This window comes from Rissa tridactyla, chromosome 4, assembly GCF_028500815.1.
Source record: "Rissa tridactyla isolate bRisTri1 chromosome 4, bRisTri1.patW.cur.20221130, whole genome shotgun sequence".
Taxonomy (NCBI): Eukaryota; Metazoa; Chordata; class Aves; order Charadriiformes; family Laridae; genus Rissa; species Rissa tridactyla.
This window is the reverse complement of record NC_071469.1, coordinates 69,516,273-69,537,306: the sequence shown is the minus strand read 5'-3', so window position 1 is coordinate 69,537,306 and position 21,034 is coordinate 69,516,273. Positions and strand designations below refer to the sequence as shown.

The 21,034-nt window shown below is 48.9% G+C and overlaps 2 protein-coding genes across 3 annotated transcripts; one reads left to right on the top strand and one right to left on the bottom strand.

Moving 5' to 3' along the window:
* Positions 1-2,160: 2,160 nt before the first annotated feature.
* CDKL1 (cyclin dependent kinase like 1) lies at positions 2,161-16,574 on the top strand. 2 transcript variants are annotated; one of them, XM_054199955.1, is made up of 9 exons: positions 2,161-2,436; positions 5,985-6,106; positions 8,058-8,130; positions 10,454-10,544; positions 11,306-11,506; positions 13,211-13,293; positions 13,832-13,888; positions 14,525-14,680; positions 15,564-16,574. In XM_054199955.1, the coding sequence occupies exons 1-9, from the start codon at positions 2,269-2,271 to the stop codon at positions 15,669-15,671; spliced, it is 1,059 nt and encodes a 352-aa protein (XP_054055930.1). In that variant the 5' UTR covers positions 2,161-2,268; the 3' UTR covers positions 15,672-16,574. The 2 variants fall into 2 exon arrangements, with proteins under 2 accessions (XP_054055930.1, XP_054055931.1); XM_054199956.1 differs by lacking the exon at positions 15,564-16,574 and having other exon boundaries at positions 13,832-13,962; positions 14,525-14,593.
* A 237-nt stretch (positions 16,575-16,811) lies between these two features.
* Positions 16,812-20,858, bottom strand: DMAC2L (distal membrane arm assembly component 2 like). The gene is made up of 4 exons (XM_054199958.1): positions 20,732-20,858; positions 19,411-19,619; positions 18,229-18,400; positions 16,812-17,399 (listed from the first exon to the last, which is right to left on the bottom strand). Exons 1-4 carry the CDS (start codon positions 20,836-20,838, stop codon positions 17,285-17,287), a joined length of 603 nt encoding a protein of 200 aa, XP_054055933.1. The 5' UTR covers positions 20,839-20,858; the 3' UTR covers positions 16,812-17,284.
* Between the last annotated feature and the right edge of the window lie 176 nt (positions 20,859-21,034).

The window sequence follows — 21,034 nt, the reverse complement described above, 5'->3', positions numbered from 1 at the left end:
GGCCGCTCTTCTCAATCCTACAGCCTGCCTGGGAGCCACACGATGTCTTCCACGTACGGTGGATCGACTGGAGGAAAGGGAGGTCTGGGGGTAGCGCAGGAATGAGAAATCAGACTAGCAATGGCAAACTCTTCCCAGCCTCATGCTGCTCCAGCACAGCCCTGCTGCCAGTCGTCTGGAGTCTCCATGGAACCACGTGTGAGTTGTCTGGCTTGAAAACCAGAGGCTTCCTCGTTAATCAGGCAGATAGATAGCAAGGGGACTGGTGGGCTCGGAAGGAGGGTTGCTTAAAATAAGAAAATGTGAACGTGAGCCTTTGGCCACCCCTGGCCATGGCTCACTCTCAGCAGGATCTAGAGCAGTTTATACAAGCCTTGCCCTTGCACGTTGGCCACCTCTGCACTGCAGGTGGTTCAGCCCTTGGTCCATCTGCACCCCGGATCTTCAGGGATGTGCTGAGGTAGAAAGAAAAGAGGTTGTGAATGTGCCTTTGGACAACACAAAAAACTGTCAGTTACTGATAAATGAATACAGATAAATATTCCTCTGCAGAAAATTGTTCCCCCTGTGGGTGAATCTTGGCGTTGGCCTGTATGCGTTATCTGGGAAAGCAATTTGGGTTGGGGACTGACCTGCTGCTTGACTTCTCATCTGAGGAGCTTCCTCAGTGGCATAGTCCTTGGACCTCTCTGAGGCAGCTCTGCAGGTCCCGGGGCCAGCTGCATCCGAAGCCTTCCTCAGAAACGCTGTTGAGAGTTGAGTTGGCTCACGGTGTTTGTTGGGTACTTTCATTGTGAGTCTTGATAGAGCTCTCAGCCACAGGACAGTTCTACAAAAAACCCACATTTTTTGTAAGAATAGTCTTCACCTTCTCAATTTTTTAAGTATGCAGAGAACGAATCAAAAAGAGACAGCGTATGTGGCAGCTAGAATGTGAGGAGACGACTACTCCACGATGGATGTGGCTTAGGAAGAAAAAAAATACTGGATCTTTTGTCCTGAGTAGAATTCAGGAAGCAGCCCAGGAAAGGACTGGGGAGGGAGGAGGCATAAGATGGAGTAAGGTGTCTACACAGATCTCCAAATTTACAAGTGGAAGCAATTGCCACCATAAAAGGCCATCTTCGTCAGGGGATGAAGAAATGTCTGAGGAGCCAAGGACCTAAACAAGTGCACAAGGCAAGGGTATGCGAAGGTAAGAGATGGAAACGCTCACTCAAAAGGTCTAGCTTCTGGTGGAAGCTCATCAGGTGGCAGACGCTTCAGGTGCTTGAACTGTACAAGGGGGAGACATTCAAGGGAAATCTAAGCTGCATCCCCAGCAGCGTGGGCAGCAAGGCGAGGGGCAGGATTCTACCCATCTGCTCTGCTCTGGGGAGACCCCCCTGCAGTGCTGCCTCCAGCGCTGGGGCACCAACAGCAGAAGGACACGGAGCTGTTGGAGCGGGGCCAGAGGAGGCCCCGGAGATGCTGGGAGGGCTGGAGCCCCTCTGCTGTGAGGACAGGCTGAGAGAGCTGGGGGGGATCAGCCAGGAGAAGAGAAGGCTCCGCGGAGACCTTCCAGCCCCTTCCAGTCCCTAAAGGGGCTCCAGGAAAGCTGGGGAGGGACTCTGGATCAGGGAGGGGAGCCATGGGACGAGGGGGAATAGTATTAAACTGGAAGAGGGGAGATTTAGGTGAGATCTGAGGAAGAAATTCTTGGCTGTGAGGGTGGTGAGCCCCTGGCCCAGGTTGCCCAGAGAAGCTGGGGCTGCCCCATCCCTGGAGGGGTTCAAGGCCAGGTTGGATGGGGCTTGGAGCAACCTGGTCTGGTGGGAGGTGTCCCTGCCCCGGGCAGGGGGTGGCACTGGATGGTCTTTAAGGTCCCTTCCAACCCAAACCATTCTGTGATTGTATGAAATGCAGCAGGTTCCAGGTGGGAAAAACAGAGACCCCCGCCATGGAGAAGCAGGGCCCTGGAAAGGGGTAGAGACAAAACAGTGCTGGCGGACACCAAGCCCCGGGGCCAGCTGCGTGTGGCCCCGCGAGAGGCCATGGGTCCCCCCCCTCCCTCTCTGGGGCCCGCCCCGGCTGGTTTTGGGGTCCCCGGGGGCGGTTCCTCCTCCTCCGCCCTAGGGAGGGCGCTCCCCTCAGCCTCCCGGCGACAGAGCCTGGCAAAGGCCGTCCCCCGCCGGGGAGACCCCCCCGAGGGCCCGCCCCGGCCCCGCCGGAGCCGGGGCCGGGGCCAGGCGCTGAGGCGAGGGAGCTGCTGCGGGGCGGCCCCGCGCCATGGAGCGGTACGAGAAGCTGGGCAAGGTCGGGGAGGGCTCCTACGGCGTCGTCTTCAAGTGCCGCAACAAGGACACCGGCCAGATCGTGGCCATTAAGAAGTTCCTGGAGTCCGAGGAGGACCCGGTGATCAGGAAGATCGCCCTGCGGGAGATCCGCATGCTGAAGGTGGGCGGCGGGCGGCCCCGCTGGCTCCCCGCGCCCCTCTCTGCGGCCGCTGTGGCGCCTGCGGGCTCTGCCCCGCCATTGCGAGCCCGGTGCCGCGGCCGGGGGGGCTGGAGAGGCCGGAGGGGGCTGTCAGGGGAGGGGGCGTCGTGAGGAGACGGGGCGTGAGGGCAGCCATGCGGAGACGGGGTGTCATGAGGGGGGAAGCGAGGACATGGGGCACAAGGGCAGCTGTGGGGAGATGGGGTGTCGTGAGGGAGGAAGCGAGGACATGGGGCATGAGGGCAGCCATGAGGAGATGGGGTGTCGTGAGGCGGGAGGCGAGGACATGGGGCATGAGGGCAGCTGTGGGGAGATGGGGCGTGGGGGCAGCCATCACGAGATGGGGCGTGGGGGAGCGGTACATAAAGAGCCAAAATCAGTCAGTTTCTCTGGGAGGAAGCCAGTGCCAGTGAAAGTCTGACCCGTTTGGGAGGGGATGGACATGCCTCAGGACAGAGGTGATGCTGTCACGCTTCAGAGACTCTGGTGCAGGTGGGAGCTAAGGTGCTGGGTGCCTGCCGTCTTCCCTGTGGGTGGTGGAGGAGCATCAACCAAGTCATCCCTGTGCCCTCTGGAGAGGGATTGATCCATTCTCTGTCCCCCCATGGAGTCAGCAGCGTCCTGCCTGGCACAGGCACAGCTCTGCCCATAGTACATGGTCAGCACCGCTTGTTGCAGCAGCTGCCTCTGTGTCCAGGGGATTCCCTCCGGAGAGGAGGACTGTTGGAGCTGGTGTAAAGCTCACGAGCAAAAAAATAGCACGAGGTGGGGGACAGCCATGGGGTGCAGTTCTCCTAGCTCCCTGCTTCATAAATCTGCCCCAGTTCCTCCTTGAAATGCCCTTTCTGAGCCCCCTGGTTTGGGGGATCTGCAGCATCGGAGCTTGACATGCAGGCGGGATCCAGCCATGTATTGAATGCCGGGGCTGCATAGGCTCAGAGGTGTTTGCATGTGGAAGTGCAAATGGTTCACCAGCCCCTGTGAACCGTGGCAGCACCTTGTCTTTGCTGATCCTTTCTTGACTTCTGTCTGAGAGCTCATCCTCACATAGAAATGAGTCACTCATTCAGCCTCTGTTTTTATTTTCCTGATGAAATAAAAGCACGGGAACATTTGCAGTGAGTCACAGCCGAGGTCCATTAAGCATGCAGAAATGAGGAGAAACCCAGGAGAAAGGAGGAGAGGATGGGGTAAGGTTTCCTTTCACACACCCAGCTTCTGGGCAAAGTTTCTAGGGCCAGAGGTTGTACCCATTGCTTCATGCTTAGCAGACACTCGTACTATGTTGGGAGCTTGTCCCATCTCTTTTTGAACTGGTGTATTCATTTGGTCTCCATAGCTTCCTGAGGCAGCGAGTGCCACAGCTTTAGGAATGTATTGTGTGAAAAAATATTTCCTTTTATTTGTTATAAACTTGCTGCTGGGTAATGGCATACCGTACCCTCAGTTGTGTGTTCTGAGAAGTGGAGAGAGTTGTTCCCTTTTCAGTTTCCCCAGGATGCTCACAATTTTTTACACCTCCATCATCTCCCCATCTTCAGCTTTCTCTTTTCCTTGCAGAAGAGCTATAGCTTTAAAACATTGAACTGATTAAAGAACCATGTTAACAGCATGTTGGTTTATTATAAATTTTTAAATAATGGCTTCCAATAGGACTCCTTTTAACAAAAAACATGTCATTCAGACTAGACACAATACATTCTTGTAGACAGTCAATGATTTGGGATTTTGGAGTTAACAGAACCCTACAGAAATCTGCAGAGAAAGATCTTTTGTTTTATTTAAAACTTCTTTCACAAATTCATAGTCTGATTTCTGCAAGACATTCCCAGACTTTACTGCCTGTTGGTATTTGCATAGCAGCAGTTGAGACTTGTTGCACTCCGTGTTCATTTCCATGGAGTTACCTTAATTTGCTTGCTAGGAACCGAGTAACTCTCAGATTTGCAACAAAGTGCAAGATTTCAGCAGGTTACAGGATTTCTGGTATTTCTTTTCCCAAAATCTCTTTGTGCTCTCGGCTTGTAGTTTATTGAGCATTTATATAAAGTAAGTGGTCTAAATGTTATTGTCAAAGGAATGTGAAGGCCTGATTCGCTACCTGCTGCGAAAAGAGGCAAAATAAGCCTGGATGCCATCCTAGAGGAGCCATCAGCTAGGAAAAAAGCATGTTTATTTTTCAGTTAGATTTTGAGGAGAAGCAGCCTAAGTTTTTCTCCTGTCTGATGCAAACAGGTGACACATAGCTGTATCGTTTTAGTAACCAATGCTGGAGATGCATTAAGATTTAGATGATATTAAAGATCTGAAAAGGAAAATAAATCATCGTAGAAGTCCCTTGTAATGTAAATGCATCATCCTGAAGGGTCCAATGCCAACACCACTGCAGCTAGAGCCACGGCAGGATCTGTGTCGCGGCGCTGTTGATTTTAACAAGTGCAGACCTGCTTGACTCTCTTTTCAACTTTTTCTCTGTAAATAGTAACAGGTTGTTTGTTTGTTTGTTTGAGGTATTTCCTGGCTTAGGCAACAACTAAGTGTTTGTCAAAGATGTAGTGAGATTGTGTTTCATCAGTAAAAAATGTAGGGCCCGATAAATTATTATTCTACACACAAATACCTTGTAGACAAAGGGCTTTTTATGGCCAGGAGCCATGGGAGGTGGGGTTGGAGAGCAGGGCGGTAGGCAGAGTCTTGAAACACCCTGCGTGGTCCCGATTCTATAGGAAAGGCTGGAAATAATGTGAAAACAGAGTGAGTCCGTGTGTAGAGCCCTCAGTGCCTGCTGTTTCCAGAAGGATGTTGTCTCCCCAACCTTCTCCCAGCCCTCCTCCAAAATGTGGGCAAAAGAATAGGAAATGAGAAGCTGCAGTAACATCCACCCTGACCTTTTGCAGGGTGCATTTGAATAACCCCACTGCGCTGAGGCTTCACGTGTGGTAAGAAGCTGTCTGAGCTGCCCGGGAGAGGAAGCCGTGGTATGAGCACATGAAGCGGATTGAGAGGAAGAGGGAGAAGCAGCAATAAAAATTCTCATAATTAACCATCCAGATTCTGACAATCAGCTGGTGAAGCTGAGACCGTGTGCTTTACTTACGCTTATCAGAGGAGGTCTTTGTTTCTCCTAAATGTATGTGTGCCTGCTACAGGCTCTTAGCGTCTGTGATTTCCCAAGCTGTTCTCCAGGGAGAGCTGCTTTTCATTGTGGTCCAGTCAAAAGTTGGATGCATACAATGAAAGGCACTGCCGGATAGCTGTGGGCTCCATGATGAATTCTTTATCTATGAGCATCTTTTCTAAGAGGCACTTGTTGAAGCCAAGCTGACTTGTTGCCCACGGTCAGTTCCTAAAATAACTGCACCACAGGCTGAGCTGCAGCTGAGCCGCTGCTTCTTGTATAAAAGTTTTCAGCTCAAGGAATTGAGACCCTTGTGGGTAAAAACACCGCCCCCCTGACCTTTACCCCACTCCCCCGGCAGAAACTAACCAGTCCATCTGTTGTGTTACAGCAACTGAAACACCCCAACCTGGTGAACCTGCTGGAAGTGTTCAGGAGGAAGCGGAGGCTGCATCTGGTCTTCGAATACTGTGACCACACAGTTCTCCATGAGCTGGACAAGCACCCCCGGGGGTGAGTGGTCTGCCTCTAACTGGGAGTTTTGAGCAAAGGAGTCAGGGGGTGTCCATGTCATTGCTGCTCTGCAGAGTTTTCAGAGGAATTTCATTAATTACAGGAGAAGTTTCTCAGCCCAGTGCCCAGGACTTGCTCCGTTACTGTGGTTTAGCAATGACGTCCAAAAGAATTGCGTATGAGCCTGCGTGCGCTCCTGCACAGTGCTGCTCACCAAGGAGACTGGAGCGCTGATCCTGAGCGTTTGCGTGATCTCTGGCTGGCTCAGCAGCAAACCCGAGTGGCTTGGGAGCGACTTGCGTCTTGCTGTGAAGAGGTTAGGGCTGCTGGGGGAGGTGGGCAAGTGGGCTGGGGGCACACAGCCCTCCTTCCTGCTGCTCCCCAGGTGTGTTGCACGTCACTGTGGAAGGCTGCGCAGACCCAGGCACTGGGGCAATGTCATTGAGCACCCAGAACATACATGCAGTCTGTAGTGAGGTCACTGATGACTTGTATGATAGACCAATGACTTGTAGCCTTGTGTTGGCTGGCAGGAGTCACCAGGAGCTATGCCTGCACCTCTCTGGTCAGATACCCTCTTCTTTAAACAGGCGCTTGCACAAAGTGTGAGCTACACGGGCAGAAGGAACATTGTCCAGGAAAGTGTTTGTTCTTTTGGCACATTACAAATGACACTCCCACTAAATACATTGTCCCTAATTATTCACAGTGACTTGGTGCTGTGGAAATGCTAAGCAGAAGTTCATAAATCATTTTACAGGCCTGGAGCTAAATGAATTGCCTGCAGGAGACTAATTGGGAGTTGAGTAAACAAGAGCCTGTTATTCTTTTTTCTCTCTGATGTGGAGCTCTAGAAGGAGAATGGAGCATGCTGATAGCAAATGGCTTTGTGAGCTGGTGAGCAGCTTTCACCCTAGTTTGAACCCGTTCACCTGGAATCTGAAGAAAGGATGAATAACCCTCTGAAGAAAATACTTCATATTTGCTTCCCATTCATCAGAACAACTCCAGTGTGAACAAACATGTAACGCCTGGTTGCGTACTTTGATTTTGATCTTTGCTACGGCAGATGGTCAGGTCTTTTGTGGTCAGGATTAAGATAGGTGGGAAAGAGAGGAGAGGAGGCTGGATCTTTAACAGGTTTTCTTTCTCTGAAGTGTTTGCCAGCCATTGGAGGGAAGGAGAGGAGATGCAAACCAAAGTAGTGCTTTATACTCTTGTAGGAACATCCTTCCCTGTCCCATTTTGGTCACCTCTCCACTCTGGACAATCAATAACATGACAGCATTACAACTCGGAGCATGCACCTATACCACGGATACTCCACCACCTCCAGCTCCCTGAGCAGTTGCAGAGGCAGAAATGCCTGCTGACGTCTCAGGAGGATTGCCAGGAAGCATGGATGCTAAACACAGCCACAAGATGGGATTTGACACGGACTTGCACGCACCGATGTGCGGTCACCAATTTGCAGCCCTCATGCTGGCTGTGAGTGAGTGGTACCGGCCGCTCTGGCGTGCTCTTAACTGCCATAAATTCTTGTATCTTGTTGCATTGACTGGATTTGGAAGTGGTGTTGATGTTCCCTTTGATACTCCTGTGATGCTTGGAGGGTAACCTCACAGGAGAGGATTCCAGGGAGGTGCAGGCTCAGCCTCAGCTCTGAAACATGGGAAGAGGTACAAACAGCCACCACCATTAGCAGCGCAGCATGACCGGTTCCCTGCAGTGGAAGATCAACAAACCGAGGGTTATTATGTATTTCTTCTAACTTACTTATAGCAAGAAAACACACCTAGTGTTTTTTCTCTGAGTTTTCTGACTTGGTTCGTGACAGTTTTGCTCACATATCGCTGTACAATGTTAGCACTCAAAGGCATCCTCTTCCTTTTTCCTGTAATAGTGAAGTTCTTTTTAATGACCAAAATAAAAATGTGCTTTTTTAAAACAGGGTACCGGAGCATCTAGTGAAGAGCATAACATGGCAGACCCTCCAAGCTGTGAACTTCTGCCATAAACACAATGTAAGTCCCCTAAACAGCACTAACGATCGCAGTAACATGGCCTTGGAGGAGAAGGAGATTCTGTTGCCATTTTCCTGATTACAGAGCTTTCATGGGATGAAGTCAGATGAAATTTCCTGTTTTCAAGGGAAACATATATCTGAAATATTAGTGTATACCCATAACGGCTGCATTTACTATCACACAGGTCCCTTGGGTTTTCTGTCAAGGAATGATTTGCACCAATGACCTTAGACAAGCTTCCAGGCTGAACAGGAATATATCCTTGTGTGTTCCCTGTGCCATGCATTACAACTGACGCTTAGAAAACTGGCTTAACATCTAATCAGCTGAGAGCTGAGCAAACTGCTGCTGATTTCACAGAAAGTCCTTCTGTTGATAATCATAGGCATTGAATCATGACACCAGTTAAAAGGTTTCAAAAATTAGATACAATAAACCAGTTTTACAACCCCTTCTCTGCTTTCTGGAGGGAGGTGTGAGTTGTGTGCATGATAGGTATTTTGTAGAAAGCAGTGGGGATGTGTTAAGAAGCAGGGAAGGAAAGGAGCCTTTTGGAGAAGTTCTTTAGGCAGACTTAGCTGTAATTGTTTATCTGCCAATGTGTGAGATTTAAGAGTGAGGCAGGAGATTGCTCTGGAATGGGTGTTTTGTCTTTGCTGGGAGAATTATGTCCAGCTGAGCCACAGGAACTTGGCCATAGGGCTGTCCTGCTTCCAGGATTTGTTGTTTTGCTTCTTTTTTCTGTTCCCCTTCTCAGTCTGAAAGATTTAATGGATTTTTAAAGCAGAGGGAACAATGAGATGCTGCAGTTTGACCTGCTGTAGATCACAGGTAATGAAGTTTTATGCAGCTGCCCTTTTTGGAACTCCATGACACTGGTTTAACAAGCAGCATTTCAGTCCTCAGGAGGAGACACAATAATTTACCACCAGCCTAGCTAGGAAAAGTCCGAGGTGTTTGTGCTGAGGCGATGGTAGGGAAGGGACAATGTGAGCCAGACCCTGGTGATTTCAGTAGAGCACACCTTCCATATATAGGCAGAAGAAGTGAAGGTCTCTGCTAGTTTGGTCAGCAGAAACTCTTAGCCAAGCCCAAATTCAATTGGTGTGAATCTTCAGCAAGCAAGGTGACGTCCCGAGAATCACAGAATTGCTGATATTGGAAGAGACCTCTGGAGATCATCTAACCAGCCCTCCCACTCAATCTGGGTCAGCTAGAGCAGGTCACTCAGAAGCTTTTCCAGTCAGGGTTTGAATCTCTCCGAGGATGGAGGCTCCACAGACTCTTTGGACAGCCTGTTCAGGTGTTTGGCCACCCACACAGTAAAAAAAAAAAAGAAAATTGTTTCCGTTTAAATGGAATTTCCTGTGTGTTCAGTTTGTGCCCATTGCCTCTGGTCCTTTCACTGGACACCATGGAGCAGAGCCTCGCTCAGTCTTCTTTACTTCTTCCCATCTGGTATTTATGCAGATCGATAAGATCCTCCCTGAGCCTTCTCTTCTCCAGGTTGAATGATGGTCACAGCTCCCTCATCCTCTCCTTGGATGTCAGATACCCGACTCCCTTAATCATTTTAGTGGCACTTCACTGGAGTCACTCCAGTATGAGCCCATCTTCCTTCTCCTGAGGATCCCAAAGCTGGACACAGCGCTCTGCGCGTGTCACACCTGTGCTGATTAGAGGGAATGCCAGGCATACTCTGGCATCTACAAGGGTAGATAAAGTCCCACATCTAAACCATGAGCCTTCGTCTCATCTGTGAGCTTTGCCAGCAAAATCATTTGCTTGTCCACTAGATTGCCAGTAAATACAGTACATGGACTTGGTCTAAGAACTGATCCCAGGGGGCCCTGGGCACAAAAGCACCTCTCATTGGGATCTTCCCACATATTCATAAAACGCAGGCCCTTATTAGGAATGTGTAACACACAGCTGTATCAAGTGAGTTGCATTTGCAGAGCGCCAGGTTAACAACAATCCTTGCTGTGCAAACCTCGCTCCTCCTGCCGGCTGATTCCCAACTGGTGCTGGGGGGCTGGCTCGGTGTTGTCCAAGTGACACAGAGCTATGCAGCTGAAGCTGGGCACCTGCACAGTGTCTCATCCCGAAGGTGGGGTATAGGCAGGGAAACCATCCTGCGCAGCAGGATGTGGCTTTGGCTGCTGCTAAGAAATCCTTTCATCTTCTCTTTCAGCAGGAATGATTGCCTGCTTAACATTCATGGCACAATGTGCAAGGGGTATGTGACTGAAGTAAGAGGTCCTTTATCTGAGGGCCAGGTTAAAGTCTTGCCTCTAACCTTGGTTTTTTCTGTGTCCAGTGCATCCACCGAGATGTAAAGCCAGAAAACATCCTGATAACAAAGCACTCCGTCATCAAACTTTGTGACTTTGGATTTGCTCGCATACTGAGTGAGTGCCGACTTGTTACTTACATGGATTGTTAATATGTGAAAGCTCAAATGAAGTGTAGGATCAGGCTTTCAAACACCAGTAAAGACTCATTGTCTTTGTCTGATGCACTTGTAAATCATCCTGTGTAAAGACTGGCGTGTTTTCACAGTGAAGCTCTGCTAAAGGCAGGGTAGAGATCCCCAAACCAGCTTATAGGGAGATGACCCAGACTCCGTGATGCCAAGTGCCTCTGTAAACAAACTCCATCTGAGCTCCCTGCTGGTGCAGTTGCGCTGCTGGTGGTGCTGGCGCTGGTAGATGGAAGTTGGCCTTGGGCATCTTGGAGCTGCCAGTCCTTGCTTATGCAATGCTGGAGACACAGCTGGAGTTCCCTGGCAGGAGGAGCCCCTCTGGCAGAAAGCACTGTCTCTGCAAACAATGGCTTCACATTTTCCATTGTAAATAAACCCCCGATCTGTTTTTTTTTAGCTCTTGTTCAGACAAATCACGTGGGCTTTGAGAACTGACCACTGGCTGATGCAGGGCCCTGCTGTGGAGCTTTGCATATTTTAATTTTGAGAAAAATGTGTTCTTGATTTTTGCCAAATATTAAGTGTTTCAAAAGTTGGGTTCTGCTAGTGGCCAGTGACTCATCCTGTTCCTGTAGCTATTGCCTGCCCAGGAGGTGCCCCAACATGCGTAACAACTGATGGTAGCTCATTTGCATCTTTCTGATCCCACATTCCTCTTTGTTTCTCTCCTTCCTGACCCCAACCTAGCTGGTCCGAGTGACTATTACACAGACTATGTGGCTACCAGGTGGTACCGCTCTCCGGAGTTACTTGTGGGAGACACCCAGTATGGCCCTCCCGTGGACGTGTGGGCGATAGGCTGTGTCTTTGCAGAGCTGCTCTCCGGGGTCCCCCTGTGGCCTGGCAAGTCTGATGTCGACCAGCTGTACCTCATCCGGAGAACCCTGGGTAAGTGTCCCCTCTGTTCTGGTCAGAGCCCTGGCCTTCCCCATGCCTTTGGCAGGACTAGAGCTTGCCCAGCAGGAGTTTCCTCTGTGGTGGGAATCGGGATTAGCCAGGAGGTGAATTTACCCCGTGGATCCCTCCCTTTAGTAGGTGCTGGCTTATTTGAGGTGTTACTCTTCTTAAAAGGGAGATGGGTTTTCCTGGCGTGACTTAGACAGGGACATCTTGTTAGGAGATCGCGTAGTTTGAGTAACAGATGCTGCTTCAGGTCCTGGCAGGATCTGGGGAAACAAAGTTGGCATCCATGTGGGTGGTGACTGTTCTTCAGAAAACGATCCGTGGGGCAGAATTGGTTTCAGCTTGTACGAGCCAGCAGTGCCAGGCTGCGGCTAAAAGGCTCCCAATGGACAGGGCCAGGTAAGCAGGATCAGGCAAACTGCCTGAAACCGTCCTTCCGCTCTCTTGAGCAGTGGTGGCCTCTGGGAAGCTGGGTCAGGTGCTGGGCAGTTTAAGAAAGATGTGGGATGTGTTAAGTGACTACTGGATGCCCCTCCTGGTCCTTTGGGGTGGCTTGGTGACTACTGGGGTGTGGGGAGCACAGGGCCAGCCCTGCAGGAGACACAGAAACACTCACCTGTGCTGCTGTCCTCTCCACATCTTCAGCCATCTCCACACAGACACAAGGATGAGGTGCCTGTATCAGAAAGGACTGGGAATGCTTTGTGTAAAAGTCTGAAAGATCCAGGTATTTCTCAGGGTTTGGTTTCAAGCAAAGTGATCCTTGCCTCTAGATAACAAATAGTTGGATCTAGTTCATCACGGCTTTGGAGGTCTCGTAAACATTGCCGGTGCCTTGGCTGTGCACTTGAGAAAGAGTGTGAACATTGAAGTTTGTCTGTTCCAAAGTTTGTCTGTTTGTCCAGCGTGTCCGGTGTAAGCAGGGGAGTCAGCTGCTGATCCCGTCTTAACACATTGGGAAGGGTCCCTGGCTGAAGCTGGGTGCTGGGGCAGGGCTGGAGTTTCGGGTGCTGGTAGGTGTTTGCACAGCACCCTCCAGTATGGTGCTGGGACACGTGCCCCCACTCACCCACACGCTGCTCTTGAGTTCTCCCAGCGCCCAGGGGAGGTGCAGGTGCTGGCACAGGGCAGACGAGTTTGTGCACCTTCGTGCCTTGCCCACCTCATTCCCTGGTCTTCTGCAAAGGGGTCTTTTTACTAGTGCCAATCCAAATGTGCAGTTACCCAAATAACGCAGTGATAGCATCTAGGCATTTGGCACAGGGAGGTATATAGAAATAGGTATTTTTCAAGGCCCCCAGCTATAGTGGTCCCCGTTCATAAAAGCTGTTCTGCTGCACAGAAGAGGCTGGAAGAGGCACCACAGCTGGGTACTCCTGCTCCAAAAACTGCTCCCACTGGCTGAATTTCTTTGAGCTATTTACAGCATGAGGCCCTGGGCAGTTGTGACTGCGGGCAGCTGGAGCTGTGTGGCACAGTCACGCGGCTGTGGGACCACTGGTGTCCTAGATGGATGTTAGTTTTCACCAAAGAACATTTCGTCGGCTCCCTTGGTGGTACTCCATCTCTTTCGGTGTTCTCTCAGATGGTGTCAGCCGTGTTTGAGGATACAAGCTTGTTTAATGCAGGAGCTGTAGAAACAGCAAATTAATCCTACCTTTTTTTTTTTTTTTTTATTCTTGGTGAAAGGGGATCTTATTCCCAGGCACCAGCAAGTGTTCAGCACCAACCAGTTCTTCAGCGGGGTGAGAATTCCTGACCCGGAGAGCATGGTAAGAGCTCCCTCCAGACACGCTTCCCCGAGCCACAGGCTAACTAGCCGTCTGTCTGCAGCACTAAGGAGACAGGGTGTTTGCACAGAGAAATGTTCCTGCTTCTTTTCACCCAGAGCACATGCACTGGCTGCTTTGGAATTACAGCTGGAAAAGCCTCGCTTGCTCAGCTTGACCAGTCCTGTGCTGTGCAGCGTTTCTTCCCTATCCAAAAGCTTTGCCCTCTACTTTGCCAATGTACACTAGAACGTTACTTGGAGGTGGATGAACCCCTCTCATGACGTTTTAACCGATACCCTGTGTAAAAGCTGTCAAACAAATGCTGAATCTCTGCTCCTTCTCCCCGCTTCTGGTGGCACAGCAGCCAACCTACCCCTCCTCGGTAGTGCCAGGCAGCTCCCCTCTGAGCACGCAAAGTGACAGATGCATTTTGCAAGGTACAGGTTGTGTTGCTGGGGAAAGCTGGTTCTCTGTACCCTGATGAATAACAAGCTTGCTAATATGAGGAAACACACTTTTTTTTTTTTTTCCCCTCCAGGAGCTGTTAGAAATGAAATTCCCTGGTATTTCATACTCTGCTTTAGCTCTCATGAAGGTAAGAAAACCACAGCCAGTGGAGGAGCTCTGCACTGAGACCTAGCAAATGCAGCCTGTTTTGCTTCTCAGCTGGTAAATGCTTTGAGAGTTGGCTACTGAATTATCAGAGATTCATTGAAAAATAGAACTGGAGGGGATTTGGAGAGGATTTTTAATCCACTCTTCTCTAATCTACTCATCTTTACCATGGAGGTGGAAAACATTGTTCCCATATTAAGATGCAGGGAATGGAAACGGTGAGGATGGAGACATTAAAAAGAAGCTGTGAACAGTATTGGCTGCGCTGGACACTGGAACAGCACAGCTAGTGCCATTCTGGATTCCTCTGTTTAAAAAGTTGTTCAAATGAAAGTTACGGGCGTAACTGGTTTTGGAGGCTTGCTGGTTTGCTACACCGTGCACTTGTAACTGCCCCTTTAACCACAATTTCTATTACCGCCTTGTGGCAATTGTTCAGTGTTAGCTGCTTTGCAAGCTTCCTGCTGACTCTGAAAAGCCAGACTCTACAATTCATTAAAAAAAAAGATTAACACACGTATCTGTGCGAGTACTTGTTGGCTGTGGTGGGTGGCTGGAATTGTGCTGACCTGTTCAGCGAGTGTTTTGTGTGATCCTTTACTTCATCTTTTCCAAGGGTTGCCTTCGGATGGACCCTGCCGAGAGGCAGACGTGTGAGCAGCTGCTGCAGCATCCCTATTTTGACAGCATGAGGGAGGCAGCGGATCTGGGGAAAGAACATGAAAAAATGGCTCGGAAACCAGGCCGGCTGACTCGGAAGCACGTGGCAGGGGTAACCTTTTCATTGTAGTATTTAATGTTCAGTAACGTTCGGTAAGGAGGGGGCTGGGCCTCTGTTGGCTGCCAGGAGGTGGGCTCACGCTGGCAGGTTAACAGTGAGAGACCTCCTGCCTTGGACCGAGCTTAATTTTAGGCCGAGGAGAAAACGCACCGCCTGGCTAAGGAGTCACTGGGGAGAAGCAGTTGGGTTTATCCAGGGATGCGCATTCCTGACAAAGACTAGCAGGGTGGCTGGACAAACCGGATGGGCTTGCATGGCTGCTTTAATTCAGGGAATCTCGTGGATCTTTTCGGTGCTTTCTAATCCCAAATTATGGAGATGGCCAAAATGCCCAGTTCCATTTGTAACTGCTGATGGGATGTGGTCCCTCACTCAGTTCCAGACATTACACAGTGCACTGGGAGTCTCTGCAACTGGAGTTGCGAAGCGCATGTCTCCCTGCCGTTTCACTCTGGGCAGCCGCCCGCCGGCTGCCAGTCCAGCCTCGTGGCACAGGCCACTCTGCAGCTCTTCCTTCCTGTGAGCCACATTCCCCGTGACAGCTGTAACACTGGGCTGCTGACATGCAGGGATGTCGGAGATGTAGGATGGAGAACGGCTACAGCATAGAAATCCCTGGATCAAACTGACTCGCCTCTTCCATTTCTATGATGTAGGATATAACAGTAATGTTTTTCTTGCCCTGGGTGACTGGGAGGAATACCGTTAACGAGCTGCCCTGGTTGCAGTCCAGTTGTGGAACCCCATGACTCTTAGTTTGAAAAGTACAGGCTTACAGTATGAACAGTTTTAACCCTTATATTCCATTTGAAATGTGAAATGCATGCTTTGTTCTCATTTCAAACAAATCCCCACTTTGTAACTTTTCCTTTAGTTACAGTACCTGCCTCAGCTAACCAGTAGTAACGTTCTGCCAGCTTTGGACAGCAAGAAGTACTGCTGCAAAACACAGAAGTCAAACTACCATTTCCCTAACATCTAACCGGATGGCAGGTTACAAACTATTTATTCAAAGTTCAAGACATTCAGAATTTATAAAAGGAGGATACGTGGTGGAAAACTAAATTAATACATGTTATGACATACACAAAAGTGGTCGGTAGTGTATTCTGGGTCACTGATGGAAGGAACGTGATGCACAGAGAGAACTCCAAGCTCGTGTTAGTGTTCTGTGTACAAAGGAAAATATATTTGTTTTGCTTTAATTTGTGATTGTGTACCAGTTTGTGATTGTACACTGGTTTGTGATCGTATACTGGTTCAGCATTGCTGCAACCCAGTGTTTACAGTGTGCATTGAAAAACTCTTGCCCGTCCATCACCTGTATTTCAGACTTGGCAGAAGAACTGCGACCTCGCCAAATAACTCCGAGTCCCGCTGCGCCCAGACAGCAGTGCTGCTTCGGGCTGGGGCGAGGCCACCGAGCCCGCAAGGAACTGCACACGTATATCCAACGTACCTGTTTGTGGAGCCGAGCCTGGTGAGAGGCTACTGACTGCTCCGGTTGGTTATAAACCTGTGGGAACAGCACTGCTTTAAGCGATGTCTGTTTTGTACTGCATTTATAGACCCCAAAGTACCAAAAGTACCGGTAAGGGCTTAGACTTCATGGAGGGCCCAAGAGGCAGCGTTACCAGGAGAACATTTTAATAGTAAAACCTGTTGTTTCTTTAGTCTTTTCAGAGTTTCTCCTGCCTGTTTCTTCCTTGCACTATGAGGTTGTTTTTACTCGCTGTTTCTGTCACTGGTGAAGTCACTTGCCCTAATGTTACAGAAATTGTTTTTATCAAACATAATTCATGAATATAATTTATAACATTGGCCAGACACAGGCAGGAATCCTACCTAAGCATGTGTATTAGAACGATTCTTGGGTTTTGTGTAATCTCAGGATGTAATATTGTATTGATTTTGAATAAAAGAAATGTAGCTTGTTTTTCCAATTTACCGGATCTGTTTCACTGCATAAAGTTTCACGACTGGGCAAGGAACATCCTCTTTCTACTTGAAACCTAGAGCAAAACTTTTCTCTTCCCAGTACTGTTCTGTGTTCAACAACAGACGAAGCAGTTGTGATGTCTGTAGATCACTCGTTTGAAACAAGCAAACACCAGTGGAAGCGTGAAGAGCAGAAAAAAGGCCCATAAGCCATTTTATTAAATCCTCACCCACTGACCGGGCAAGATTCTCCGCGTAAACGGCTCTCGTTCCCACAGCATCGACACCACGCAGTAGAAATGCACAGCGCTGCCGTTTCACAACACCGACGCTCTTCCCGCTGTCGTTTTGCCCAAGAACTTCTGTGCGATAAAATATTGGAAAACTTCTAATTGATGTATTAACAGCTTCCTATAAAACCAGGAAACAACTGTGCACAGAAGCCTCCCTTCTCTGTTGTTGATTCACCATATAGTTTAAGTTTAATAAAACTTAATTGCATAATTTGTCAAAAGATTGCATACAGCTTTTAAAGCTGGAAGGGGAGATCCAGGCTTATTTCCATACCTGGAAATACAGTAGCGTCCACAACTTAATTTATGCAACATATGATAAATACCATGAAATCAAATGCATCTCAACTATGTGCCGCGGTGCTTATTCTAAATCCAGCTCCAACTCGAGGTTTGGCAGTGCCTGCTGAAGGACGCGAACAGTAGTTTCTTTCTCTCTTATTCCAGGGAGGTCACTCAGATACAAATATTCCAGGTTCCTATAAATATTTAAAAAGAAAAGTCAGCAACTACTATTTAACTGTTGACACAGAAATTAGACAATGGATCATTCCACCACAGTTATTTTGGGTATTTTAAAAGGTAACTGGTTCTAATGGAAGGTAGGGTTTTTTTCTGAAGTGGCTGCTTAAGGTTTTTAGCTCAGCCATAAGTTCAGTCCTTCTACACAGCTTAAAAAGACCTGCCCCAAGACCTTTATGGCCACAGTGAGCAGGAGACAACCAAGCGATGGGAGCAGCGTGAGGTGTAGAAGGACAACAAATGTGACAGCACACCGTCAAAGCCTGCCCTGGAACGGAACTGCAGTGGGGGGATCAGGAGGAGAAACCAAGGTGACCGTTAATTACTTCTCCTCAAGCGAAACCCACCTCGTGTGCCAAGGTGAAAGGAAGCTGCACACGTTCAAAGGTTGTGTGTTGGCAGCAAGCACGTGTCCTGCTCTACTTGGTGCAGCAATCAGCGCTGCGTAAGTTACTCAAGTGTAAAGGGGAGATGCTGTGCTCAGCTCAGCAGGCAGAAGCACAACTATGGATTCGCTGCAGCGGGGGACACTGGTGTCCTCAGCTGCACGACTCCCTGACGCCAGCCTAAAAAGGCTGATTAATATGTAAATGTTACTCCACACGTCTTTTCAGAGCTATCCACAACACCGCCTTCAACCACGCTTGAAGAAACGTTTTCTGCAGTGGTAGTGCCACCCCTGCTCGGTCCCCAAGCCCCAAAACATTCAGATTTCGGCCCCTCCAGTCAACGCAACCCCCAAACAGCGGGGGGGTAACAGCCAGGAGAGCTCAGCAGCTCACGTACGTCAACTTGTGAAGCGCGATGATGCCTTTGTCTGTGACGTTCCCACAGGAAATGATCTGCAGCTGGAGGAGACTCTTCTGGAGATTCTTCGTCTCGCTGAGCCTCCGCAGACACTCGTCCTGTATGTAAATACAATTCTGCAGCTTGATTTCGGTAACGTGTTCAAGACCATCTGGAAAGAGAAAAATGAGTATTTGCTTCAGAATACCAGGACCAACCTGTACTGGTTGTTCTCAGTTTAGCAACTGCCTCCAAAACCACACAGCAACAGGCTCCTCAACACAGTGGGGCCGTAACGCACAAAGAAGCTCCAAAGTCCCTTTACATTACTTCAAGTGTATGAACATTCCAGGGTTTGTACCCTTTTGGTGAGATTCTAAGAGCTTTGACATGGGCAAGTAACAAAAATAACTCTGCAAGTTTGGGAGATAAACAATGACTGTGAATTAGGAACACAATAACGCAGAAAATTCCAGGTCCCCTGCCAATAAAAAAAAAAAAAAGGTCTCTTTCTCATTGTGTTTTTTGTTATTCAAAGGAGACCTGAAACACTTTTAAATCTCTTTTTTTTTTTTTGGCAAGAAACTGAGAGCTTGCCTTTTTTTTTCTTTGAAAACATCATAAATGCCTGGAGAACAAGCAGTATTATGACTTCACAAGCACCAAAACCATCACTTGGTTTAGAAGAAAAAGAATACTTAAAGTAGTGCTTTCTTGCTACCAACTACTTAACTATGAACTCAACGAAATAGCAAATCTTTGTTGCACTTCCTCAGCACTACTGTCACTTCAGGTAAGGGCTGATGAAGTTCCCAATCTCTTTCTGCTTCACAGCACACCTCCAGCAAAATCTTCATCGACTGCTGAATATTTCTAAAGCCACTTTAAGGAAAAAAGAAAAAAGAGGTGTTCAAGGCCAGGCTGGACGGGGCTTTGAGCAACCTGGTCTAGTGGAAGGTGTCCCTGACCATGGCAGGGGGTTGGAACAAGATGGTCTTTAGGGTCCCTTCCAACCCAAACCATTCTGTGAAAAAAAATAAAAGGAAAAAAAAAAAAAGACTTCAAAAGATTTCTCTATATCTTACTAAGGAATGAGAAAATGACCCAGTTATTCATATTTTGATGCAACTGAAAGAACTAAGACCATTCGGTATAATCTGTGCACAGCTGTGTCTACGTTACCCAAATAGTCAAATCCTCTGTACATGATGCAAGAGTCCGTGGCATTAATTGCTTCTATCTTGTATTTCCCCAGGGGCCCCGTTGGGAGGCCGTTGTAGTCCTGCTGCCACTTCTGAAAGCCTTGATAGCGCACCAGGGCACCGCATCGCAACAGCCACTCTGAAGCCGCCCTGTCAGGGCCAACAGCCTTTATACGTTCGTGGTCCACCCTGCCAAGACAGAAACAGCATTCACACACTTTCCATAACGTGTCAGATTTATTGTCTTTACGATAACACTACTGCCCAACACATACTTCGTTAGGTGCATAAGATGTCAGGAAAGTAAGAATAGGATTTACTGGAATTATTTGGATTGTGCTGGTTCTTAATCAGTCTGACGTGAGTTTCTTTTAACTAATTTTAAATGGCAGATTCTTTTAGTAAAAAAAGAAAGACGACTTAACCCTTCTAACTGTTTTGTTTCCTTCCATGGCTGTAAGGAGAGATAAAAAACACCTTTCTCTGCCTAAAGTAAAGCTCTACAACTGAAAATCTGTTTTTTCAAATTTTGTTTGTTCACAGCAACTCCCAAACACCGATTATATAAAAACCTCTAATTGCTTGTCACACATATGTCATTCCTGAAGTCTTTTTTTCCTCAACGATCACAACTTTTCAAAAAGACGCACTTCAGCAATTAGCTAAAATCCTTGGGTCCCTTCAGGACAAGGATATCTTTCTTAGTCTGGTGAGGAATGCTGAAGACAGAAGCAGAGACCTGGAAGAGACTCGTGTCTGGTTGAGCTTCCCGCCCCATTATAGTGAGCCGCTACACCACAGAGCTAGAAAGATGTAAGGCAAAACTATTAGCTACTGGCAGAAGTTATGGGCAAAGAAAGAGTTTCAGAGAGAAAGGCTTTATCCTTCTAGAAGTAAACGTGAAACCCTTGTGTGGCTGAATCCCATTGTAAAGGATGGGCTGGTTACATGCTTTTCTGAGTAAATAAAGGCAGCCTGGTTGGGCTGCTGGCTTAAATGCAGTCGGGGGGCAAAGGAAGACTGGCATTTAGGTAGAGAATCCCCACGGCCAGCTTGTGTCGGGGAGGGAGCAAAGCACACACCTCCCTCTGGAAGGTCACAGCCTTGTCACTGGAAACGGGCAAAGAATGACCCCTGCCAAGCATCCACATCCACTCTGGGGGGAAGAAGTGCACTGATAATAAAAAATATAATAGAAAACCTTCTCTCCACCCCTGGGACGTAACGCTCCCTGCTTCACAAACCGCGCCGTGGGTCTGTGGGGCCCGTTAATTGACTTGTGCACATCCCATCACTCTTACTTGTTGAAGACGGCGTTCAGCCATCCCCAGAAGCGTCTGCGGGCGCCCGGCGGCGGCACCTCGCTTAGGCTGCACACCGGATGCACGAGCCTTCCCCACAGCACCATGTTCTTGAAGCAAAGGAGACAGGGCGATGTTATTCGGAGCGGCAGTGGTAGGTCGGGCGGCCCGTACCCGGCCTCCCCTCAAGGCCTAACCCGCTCTGTCAGCCCAGCAGGCGGGAGGGCTGACAGGGGAAGCCCCGGCGATCAGCGCCCTGAGGGGAGGCTCCGGCGCCGCCTCAGGGTTCGCCCCGCCGCCGCC

What these genes read in the sequence shown, in the direction of transcription:
- CDKL1 (XM_054199955.1), top strand. Translation starts at nt 2,269, where the DNA reads ATGGAGCGGTACGAGAAGCTGGGCAAGGTCGGGGAGGGCTCCTACGGC. An exon ending in CCTCATCCGGAGAACCCTGG is followed by an intron (nt 11,507 to 13,210) that starts GTAAGTGTCCCC and finishes TCTTGGTGAAAG; the next exon opens with GGGATCTTATTCCCAGGCAC. An exon ending in CTCGGAAGCACGTGGCAGGG is followed by an intron (nt 14,681 to 15,563) that starts GTAACCTTTTCA and finishes CTTTTCCTTTAG; the next exon opens with TTACAGTACCTGCCTCAGCT.
- DMAC2L (XM_054199958.1), bottom strand. Translation starts at nt 20,838, where the DNA reads ATGGTGCTGTGGGGAAGGCTCGTGCATCCGGTGTGCAGCCTAAGCGAG. An exon ending in CAGAGGATTTGACTATTTGG is followed by an intron (nt 18,401 to 19,410) that starts GTAACGTAGACA and finishes TTCTCTTTCCAG; the next exon opens with ATGGTCTTGAACACGTTACC. An exon ending in ATCGCGCTTCACAAGTTGAC is followed by an intron (nt 17,400 to 18,228) that starts GTACGTGAGCTG and finishes AAATATTTATAG; the next exon opens with GAACCTGGAATATTTGTATC.